At 33.8% G+C, this 10,580-nt stretch overlaps 1 protein-coding gene and 1 long non-coding RNA gene across 2 annotated transcripts; both read right to left on the reverse strand.

The window, feature by feature from the left end:
• Window positions 1-2,098: 2,098 nt before the first annotated feature.
• On the reverse strand, window positions 2,099-3,133 carry LOC128294147 (uncharacterized). Its single transcript, XR_008284412.1, has 2 exons — window positions 3,054-3,133; window positions 2,099-2,283 (listed from the first exon to the last, which is right to left on the reverse strand). It is a non-coding gene; the product is annotated as an uncharacterized LOC128294147 (long non-coding RNA).
• Window positions 3,134-5,945: 2,812 nt separating this feature from the next.
• On the reverse strand, window positions 5,946-8,807 carry LOC108484456 (transmembrane emp24 domain-containing protein p24delta5-like). The gene is made up of 4 exons (XM_017788243.2): window positions 8,393-8,807; window positions 6,673-6,885; window positions 6,498-6,574; window positions 5,946-6,272 (listed from the first exon to the last, which is right to left on the reverse strand). Exons 1-4 carry the CDS (start codon window positions 8,627-8,629, stop codon window positions 6,128-6,130), a joined length of 672 nt encoding a protein of 223 aa, XP_017643732.1. The 5' UTR covers window positions 8,630-8,807; the 3' UTR covers window positions 5,946-6,127.
• Between the last annotated feature and the right edge of the window lie 1,773 nt (window positions 8,808-10,580).

Genomic DNA, 10,580 nt, shown 5'->3' on the forward strand with positions numbered 1-10,580 from the left:
TGCCCTGGAACTTAATGAAAAATCAACTTAAGTCCATGATCAACTTATTAAGAGTCTTGGGACCAAAACTTTGCAAAACATGAAAAAACAGTCAAAAAAGATAGCAGAACTGCTTTCCTTTTACTTTATAAATGCTATTCTATCAACCTTTACAACATGTCGTATAAGAGACAATCTGTATTTTTGGCATGAGATTTTCTTGTTTTCTTGCTTCCCTTTCACTAATGTTTTTTTCTCATCAGCTCTTGTAACCTTGTCTGTCTACTTTCAGTAACCTGACATCACATCCAAAGCCTAACCTATGAATCCTTTTAGTGGCTTTTAGATTCCAGGATTCTGAAGGATCTTCTTGGATAAAATGTGGGAATTTGATGATTAAGCCAATATAATTCAAGCAATTTGTTGATGCCAAGAAACAAAAGATAAACATGAATATCCCTCCCAATATAATATGTTTGGAAATGCGGATCATTCATAAGAAAAATAGGGTCTCAAAATGGGATTGAAAAATGTCATTTCATGCTTGATAAACAAGCAAACTATGCTCTCTTCAATTGGTGAGCCTGGACTTTACCGAGTGGAAGGAACACTACACCTGCAAATCACAAATCATCAATAACCCCTTTTTACAATTGCATTAAAATATAACAAAAATGATATTATTCCTTAGTTTCCAAAAGGATGACATTTTCCCTATTTCAAAAGGAAAAAACTTGCATGAAAAAGTAGGTTGGACTACACAGTTTGGAGTGCATGATTAAAGGCGGTGGTGAACAGGTTAACACATTGGTGTTAATGTAAAATAATTGGTTATTTTAACTTAAAAACCCATGCATGGTTGCATTTCTTTTATAATAAAAACAAATGAATCTTTAAAAAGATGAAAATAAATGTTAAACAATAGGGGTATAGAATTGACCTTTCATAATAAATTTATCATAGTGCAAAAAGGTAAGATATTAATTATATTTACAAAAATTTTTAACCTTAAAAATTTGTAACAAATGAATGACCCAAAAGGCTTTTAGAATTGCTTATAGAAATATGAAAAAAGTGATATAAAGCAGAGAAGAACTTTGTCCTGTTAGTAGAAACACAAGTGAGGGAAGAAAACCTCTATTTGTTGGCTTCTTTTAGAATTAAATGAGAGATGATACCGTGCACGACATATTATTAAATCCGGTACTCTGCATATCGATGTCGTATTCATTTATTTTCATGTATAGTATTTGTTTTTAAGACATTATATATGGTCCCCTGAAGATGTAGATGATAGGTCATGACTGCCTGGTTTATGGAACGAACGTAAGGCCACCTGTGAAGAAGCTTCGAGCCCCAATTTAAATATATGGCTAGAATGATTGTTAAGAAAGGACACAGTATTGGCATTATAATAGAAACTTTTCAACTTGGAAGGTCCTATTGATACAAAAGGATTCAAAGTGGGGCAATGGAATCAGTCAAGTAGGTTCTCAATCAAAGTCACTTGCATGAATGGTATCCTACTTTCAAGTAATATTAATTCATTTTAAGTTACTTTCTTTAAACAATAAAATAAGGCACAAGAAAAAAGGAAAAGAAGACAAATGAAACTAATTTGCAAAATCGAAACTGAGTCTTAGCTCGATTGGTTTAAACAATCATCTTTAAGAGGTGGCATTTAGTAAAGTCGTGTATAATGACAATACCAATCATTCAATCACCGACGAAAGCTTCTGGTGGCTAGAACTCTTCGTCTATTGTACAATCCTTTTCGTTTTCTTTTTTCCCTTTGGTGAATGGAAATCAGCCCTTACCGGTACCCCACTAGACCAAGATATATGAAATAAGGACAAACTGGAATCATGCACCACAGAAAAAGCAAGGAGTTCAACAGCATGGGGCCTTTGCAAACAATGGGTTAGTCAAAAGTTGTAAAAAAATAGAATGAGTACGACATTAAAGAACCATGATTGATGCAATATTTTTTTGCTTTCAATTTGATCACTTTCCAGATGTTAAAGTGGCTACTTTTGTTTGCATGGAATTATTAGTATAAAATAAATGAAAAGAGTAACACAATGTGAGTAATGACAAACTAGATTGGACCAAGTCAAAGTTAGTAAAATGACATGATGTATATCAAAATGGTCGTCGTGCAGATGTACATAAACTTTGGCATCCATCATTATAACAAACAAACAAAAAAAAAGTTACAGAGACCTCTTGCTGTTTAAAGGTAGCCGCTATCTTCTTTTGGACAAACTCCACTCTAAGTTGAGGAGATAATCTTGGCAGTATTTCCTGAGAGAAAATTGATAATGGTGTGAAATGCCTTTTTTTCAGCATTGGTCACATTATAAGTCCATACCTGTAAAGATAGTGCAAGATAGTTCAAGAAGGATGATCTAGTTTAAATATCCTATGTCTAGTAGTATTTTGCAAATATATATATCTGTTGGTATTACTTTTATTTTATATTACTCAAAGTATCTTCAAACTTTGAAAGTTAGTATTTACCACTGAGCCAACCAGTGACCTGAATGAGTTAAAGCAACTGTTTCAAGAATGCATACCTTTATTCATAAATGACATGTCTACCTTGCTTAAAATAACCCAACAAAAAATTCCACATTCAATGGGTCTTTTATCAAATAGAAAAACCCAAAGCCCAATATTCTTGCAGCATTGAAAGAAGCCAATGCCTCATTGGTCAATAGGGAGGCACTTCTTTTGAGCATGAACCAAAGGGGCTACAATTTGTCCATACGAATAAATTTGCGGTAGTATCCCACCAACCCCGAGAATCCCCTTAAGAGTTGTTATGGATTGCAACTGAAGCCAATCTAAAATGGCTTGAATCTTGCTTGTGTCAACTAATACTCTTGCTGCAAACACAGCATGGCCAATATATGCTACTTGGGATTCCCCAAAGGAGCATTTTGATTTCTTCAAACAAAGACGGTGAGGCACAATAATTCAAATACTATTCTGATATGGTTCAAATGCCCATCCCATTTCTTATAAATTAAAATATTATTGAAGAAGACAAGAACAAATTGGCGCAAGAGTACCTCATTCATAAAGGCCTGAAAGGTTGGCGGTGCATTGGTCAACCCAAAGGGCATCACTAGAAATTCAAAGTAGCCATGATAAGTTCAAAAGGCCGTCTTCTCAATGCTAGTTATATCCAAGCAAACTTGATGGTATTCAAATTGTAGGTCTAATTTAATGAAGTTTTTGGCCCCATGTAGCTCATCTAATAACTCATCTACCACTAGTATAAAGAATTTATCCTAAATCGTTTTAGAGTAAAGCTCTCTATAGTCAACACAAAAGCGCCATGTACCATCATGCTTGCAAACTAGCAACATGGGGGTGAGGAAAAGAGTGATATGCGAGGTCGAATAATTCCTTGTTGGAGCGCTATGCAATGTCATGTTCACAATGCTTCTCTATTTCGTCTTTTGCAGATGTGGATAGCTGTAAGGTCAGACCGCCACAAATTGGGACCCTGGTCGCAAATAGATTCAATGATCACAATTTCGAAGAGGAGTTAGCCCTGATGGCTCTTGAAACAAATCACTAAATTTGTTTAATAATGTATCCAACTCATGGTGCAATTTCGATGCTTCTATTAAGTGAATTCGAACCCCATTAGACTTTTGATACCTTGCAGGGTGATAGTTGTTTCCCCCAATGAAAAGCTTATAGTGAGATATATAAAATCTCATGCAATCGATCCTAATGTTTGAAGCCATTAATTCCTTTGCAACATCAAAGCCATCCAAAGGAATAACACAATAAAGTTAGTAACAAAAGTATTATTATCGACTTTAAATGGTACCTCTTGATATATTCCTTTACTGACATCCTTTTCTCTATTGCCAACTGCTACACTCAACCCAATTGGAGTTTGGATTGACAATCCTAGGGGTTGGGCTGCTGTAATACTAATGAAATTATGAGTGCTTCCCAAATCTACTAATCTTAATAGTAGGTGTCCCTGCATTACAATACGTAATTACATAGTCCGAGCACCTTGCTGACTCGTTATCGCATGTAAGGAGATTACAGGTTCCCTATCCTCGCTTTGATTTGACACACAGTCATCATGATCTTCTACTTCCAACCAAAATAACTTCTTACACTGGTTTCCAAACGAGTAGGGCTCGTCACGATTGTAGCAAAGACCCCGCCCTTAGTTCCACCATCTCTACACGACTCAACATTTTGATAAGAAGAATGAAAGAGGAAGTTGTTGTAGATATACCTGTAATGTTCGAGCCCACTGCAGATTTGCAATGTAGAGATATTTTCCACTTTTTTTTTTTTGAAATTTTTCTAGTGAACTTTCTATTTCCCCATGCTTACCATTATTAGTTTCTTAGCCTTAAAACATCAAGCATTGGAATTTTTTAGTTTGAAAGAAAAGGCTAATAACCATCATGCTAGCTAGAGTTTCTATCTTAATGAGTTTAATTTCTTGGTGAAATATAAGGCTCGTGAAACTAATGTTACGACTGGTTCTAAGGTGTTCTCAAAGATTGATTTGAAGAGCTGGTACCACCAAATCAGATTGAGAGGTTGAGATGAATGGAAGACGACATTCACGACTCCTGTTGATCTTTATGATTGGTTAGTGATGCCCTTTGGCCTTTCAAACGCACCGAACACATTTATGTGGGTCATGAATGAGGTATTTAAGAAAATTTTGAATTCCTTTTGTTGTTTTTTATTTCGATGACATCATGATTTATAGTAAAAGCAAGGAAGAATACCTATCTCACTTGCAACAAGTTTTGCAGGTGTTCAAAATAGAGCTTTATATGAATTTAAAGAAGTGCACTTTTTTGTGCGACGAAGTCATATTTTGGGGTTTTTTTTTTCTTTGGTAAGGGCATAAAACCATATTTGAAGAAGGTATGTCCATCGGAGAATGGTATGGACCATAAAATATTAAAGATGTTCGAAGCATTCATGGGTTGACTTCATTTTATAAGAGGTTCATCAATAATTCTAACACTTGTCATCTACAAACAGATGGGCAAACAAAGGTTGTTAATTGAAGTTCGAAAAATATGCATAGGTGTTGTCGGAAATCATATGACGAGTTGAGTTCGCAGACAACTCCGTAAATAGAACAATTAAGAAGATACCTTCTAAAGCGGCCTACATACTCAAACTTCAACATGTGCTTGACTTGGTTCTTTTCCCACTTGGAACTAGGGTGAGTGATGATGGAGAAGCTTTGCCGATCATTTAAGAGAAGTTCATCAAGGGCTGATGGCTGCCCTGAAAGCAAGCAATGAGAATTATGCTAATGCTGCTAAGCTACATCATCGGGTTAGGGAGTTTGAAGAGGGAGACTTAGTTACCATACATTTGAGACGAGAGAGGATGTTGAATGACACTTATCACAAGTTGAAGTCAAAAAAAAGTTGGGGCTTGTAACGTGCTGAACAAAATAAGCTCCAATACTTATGTGATCAAGTTGCCTTCTGATTTGAATATCAACCCAATTTTTAATATTCTTGAATTGTATTCTTTTGAGGGTTTTGATGGCAATGTAGCTGAAATTTCAGACCAAGTGCAGCAACCTCCTAAAGCTAAGATTAAAGTTATCAAAGATGTGTTGGATGTTAAAAAGGTGTGTGGTCTAGAAGGGGTAATCAATATAAGAGATTTTTGGTAAAATTGCTAAGCAAACCAACTAGTAAAAAGAGAAAATCATCCATAATACAAGTTTCCAGGCACTAATGCAGCCAAACTAGAGAGAAAAAAAAAATAAAAGGGGCTAATCTCGGTGCCATCAGAGAGTTCTTTAGCTAAAATAGGTATCTCATATTGGTATGCCTTCTCCCACTCAGGACTGCTGGTAATATCCCTCATCTAATGGATAGATAAGATTAGGGATAATTGAAACCATCCAGTAATTTGTTCTTTTCACTTGTCACTCATCAACATTCATAATCGAAGTGCCATAAATTAGATTTATAAACCATCACCAATCTTCATTCCCAAATTAGCAGGAAATGAAAGGAAGTCAATGGTACAACAAGAATTAAGTGAATTCTTCTATCTTTCCTTTTTCTAGTTCTTCAAAGACATTTTTAACTTTGTTTCACAAACTACTCGTGTATATAATCTAGATGAGCTTCTTCTTTACAAAGTAACGCTTCAAATACCATATCTGCAAAACCGAAACCGCGATGCAGACACCAAGAGACATGATACTGAACCATGCCACTCTAGCATTTGTTGCTTCACTTACTTCTCTCATATCTGCTTCTCTGTAAGATATCCAGGAAAGAAAGGCAAATGTTATTTTAACATTTTCTTATTTTGAATATGTTCATACTTTAAAGATGTATAAACCCTGTGAACCTATGAACAGATCCTTTAAGCATTGAGTTTCTTAAGGTTTTTATTTCAAGCAATTTCGATAAACTGTGATTTGGGTTTTCACTATAATGTTCGCACCTTGAACTACAGTTTAGGTGTGATAAGAAGAGTACCTGTCTCTGAGATAGATTAGGTTACCGCGAATGGTTTCCACTATTCCTTGAAGTCTCCTAAGAACAAGTTCAACACCCTATAGAAAGCAATATAATAATGCATAAGAAATTTGGAACGCTATGGAGATTTAAGTCCCATGTGAAACTTCAACTGAAAGGACATCAAGGATCTCACCTCTATTTTCTCTTTCTTTGCAACCGATTCCCAATCCTTGGCAGCAATTCCGGTTTTCCAGTCAACTCCCAAAGTTAGTTCGGAATCCTTTTGGAAACTGCCATCCTTCCAGAAACAAGCTAGATAATTGCCTGACTCACTGGTTGTAAATGCAAACTGACCATGAGTTGCATTTTCATTGTGGTGAAGATTGTTCCCAAAAGGGGATGTTACCTAAAGAACAAGATATAAGGTGTTGTAAGTTTGAAAGTAAATTACTTATTCGATATGTGCATCACCGTGTTAAAACTATTAATAGTTGGAATGAGTTTCCCTGATAAATTCCAAAACACATAAAAATTAAAATCAATGATCTCAATATCGCTCCAACCCTTCGTTTTTCTTAAAGCACCTGAATCTGAACTTATTGAAAGATATCTTACTGCTTGTAGTTCATTTCAAACTCATTAATATCAATCATTTGAGGATAGTAGGAAGAAAATTCCATGAAGATGACCTCATCTAGTTTGGTTTCGGCTGAACTACAGATAGTTGCCATAGTTGTCAACTCGAACACAAAGAGTATCAAATGCAAAAGAAGCTTCAATGACCAATTAATTTTACTTTTACTATTCCTCGAAGTTAAAGGGATTCTTCAACCATACCAAGGTAACCAAACAATTTTTTTTTTTTCCACCCTAAAGACTTTTCCATCAAACAGAAAGGATAGTTCTTCTGCAGATTAAGAAACAAAAAGAAGCACCTAAGACTTCCCTTGAGGGGTGGCCTAGGACCTGAAGGCACATATCTTATCCCCATGTTCATGGCTCAGCTAACAGCATATAGGATTAAAAACATATGCTTATAATTTAAACTGAAGAAAAGAACTTATTCTGTCAATATTCATACGGATCCATTGAAGGATCCTAAAGTATCAAAGGGTAATTTCTGACCTTAGCCAAAAAGAACTCCCATTCATATTAAAAAAGGAAGATTAAGCAAAGGTTTACTCTTGGATATGACTTGCCCCATAAATACAGATTCTAGACATCCTTGACACTGGCAAAAGGATACAAAATCATACCCATAGTAAGGCTAAGCCAAGATATATGACATTAAAATCGAACATTGTTATACCTAACCCCTCGCCCAGAGAGGCTCGCCAAACCCGCACACGCCATTCATGGGTGCCACCACCAAGTCGCATTAGAGTCCACTCAAAAGCTCCCCCAATCACATTTCATAGAATCGCTCAAGACTCTACTGCTGGCTCTACAACTCCACACAATCACACCCTAGTAGAGCACTCCAATGCTCTACTAATAGCACTCAAATGACCCTATATTGTAGGACACCTGTAAGGAGGCCAGGTCAAGTTCCTCTATATAAGCTCTCTCCTCCATCTCCAGGAAGAGGCAGGTGCTGAATACAAGGCCGATACTCTACCCAAATCCGGCCACACTGACCAAACTCTCCAAATCATCTTCCCAATAAACTCTCGACACACAGTGTGAACCCCTTCAGATCACCAAACTCAAACCTTGTATCAACAAAACATAAAAAGTAGCAACATAATCACTGATCAACTAAACCAGTAAAAGCTTCAACAACAAAAATTTCAGATGAAGAACGTCAAAAGTTGCAAACCCATTAAACTACAAGTATTGAAATTGTAAAAAGAAAATTGAAGAACTCAGATAAACCCAGATGGAGAATTTGGTTGAAAAGGTAAAAGAATTACCCGGGCAGAGATGGTGGGGATATGATCAGGGTTGTTTTCATCGATCACATAATAATCACCTAAAACGACAACGTTGCTCTGGATCTCCTCGGAGACACACTTGGTTCCTGAACTTGGAATCGTTAACCATATAGCTTCAGCAACCGGTAATATATTACTGTTCCTCGTTAAACATAGTACCAAGATTATGGGCAGAAAACACGCCGCACGACCGCCAAAAACCATGCCTTCGTTCATTGTTAAAGGCGAACGAAACCCACAAAAAAAGGACTCTTTTCGCTTCCTTTCTCTGTTTCTTTCTTTATTTTTAAGTTCAATATGTTTGCTGGGTTTGATAGCTAGTCGTAGACTCGTAGTTGTCAGAGTCAAACGGTGGAAAACACGCGCCGGTAACTGGGAGTGAGTTTAGTGTATGGGACAATTAAGAGAAAGGTCAAATAAGAGTTGCTGTGATAGACCAATAATAATGTTCCAGCTAAGAAATTTTAGGATTGAATTGCAATGTCAAAGCCACGACCACGCGCTATTTTTAATTAAGGGTAAATTTTATTATTAGTCCCTTAACTATTAGCATATTTTTATTTTGATATTCAAACTACAAAACTTTTAATTTCATAATAAATGTTTTTCAATTGATTCTGTTTTTATCACCCTCCATTAAATCCTTAATGGAAATGATATACAAAAGTTAGCTCTCCTATCATATTATATATGTATTAGTAGTTTTAGGAATACTTATATACTATAGAGAGGATCCACTTAAATCGATGTAAAATTAAAATAATTTTACATCCTCGATTAATATTTTATCGATCCAACATTCACATTTTATATTTCATTTATATAGATCATACATGAAAATTTTAATGTAAATTAAAATTTTCTAACAATTTGTTTTATTTAAAAAAATTTAGTCGTTCAATAAATATTAATATATATATATATATATGTAGTATTTTAGATCTATATGATAGAAATATCGATCACTTGAAAATTTACTTGCATAGCAAGTATAATTACATTGTTAAATTCAACGATTGAATTGTTAAAATATTAATTGTACAAAGAGATATAAAAGGGTGTAAAACTATTTGTATAAGCGGATCCTCCTATATAATATATTATTATATTATGTAATAATATATAATCTATTAATTGATCTAATTCACGTAAATCGTTTGGTAAATTCGATTTTTACTCGAATTAATGAATTGTTATATATAAGTACTAATAGTTTCAAAATATAATATTACATTATGTAATAATATATCGCGTCTTTGCAATAGTAATACATAATATATTAATTATCATTATATATTATTGTTTATTATTATCTTGGTTAAAATATGCTCTAAGTCCCTAAGTTCTTTGTACATTTGAAAGTTAGCCCTACTACTATATTGTATAATGCTATATTATATATAACATATTAATAGTTTATATATTATAATATTATGTAATACTATATCTTTTATTATAATATATAATATATCATAGCTATATATATATATGTATTAAAGTTTTAGTAAAATTACTACTATATTATTATAGACATAATACTAAAATAGCCTCTAACATTTGACTATTTGTTCACTTTTGCCCTTTATCTTTTTTTAGCACTTTAATCCTTAACGTTTATTATTTGTTTTGTCAAATTGATCTATTTTTAATGGACATGTTGGTGTGACTGTTAATTGACTAATTGTTAACATTAAAACCAAATTAAACAATCAAATTGAGCCAATTCAAACAAATCGATTGGTAGGTCTAACTCTTAGTTATACACACACACACACACATATATATATATATATATATATATATATGTATTAATAGTTTTGAAATATATTATTACATTCTGCAATAATATATCACATACTATAATAGTAGTACATAATATATTAATTATTATATATTATTGTTTATTATTATGGTTGAAATATGCTCTAACTCCCTATACTCTTCATACTATATTATATAGAATGCTATATTATATCATATCATAGATAATATATTAATAATTTATATATATGCATTAATGATTAAATATAATTGGTTAATATATTCATAGTTTATATACATGCATTAAGGTCAAATTAGGCAATCGATGATTTGATGTTGTCGGCTCAGTTTCACTATTAAAATTCAAGACCTTTTAAACCATATTAACCAACTTTATACTTATTAA

Source organism: Gossypium arboreum, chromosome 6 (genome assembly GCF_025698485.1).
Source record: "Gossypium arboreum isolate Shixiya-1 chromosome 6, ASM2569848v2, whole genome shotgun sequence".
In the NCBI taxonomy this organism is placed as follows: Eukaryota; Viridiplantae; Streptophyta; class Magnoliopsida; order Malvales; family Malvaceae; genus Gossypium; species Gossypium arboreum.

Coding starts and splice junctions, on each gene's coding strand:
- LOC108484456 (XM_017788243.2), bottom strand. CDS start 8,629: ATGAACGAAGGCATGGTTTTTGGCGGTCGTGCGGCGTGTTTTCTGCCC. Junction 6,886..8,392: donor TCCCCACCATCTCTGCCCGG/GTAATTCTTTTA, acceptor CTTGTTCTTTAG/GTAACATCCCCTTTTGGGAA. Junction 6,273..6,497: donor CTAATCTATCTCAGAGACAG/GTACTCTTCTTA, acceptor GATATCTTACAG/AGAAGCAGATATGAGAGAAG.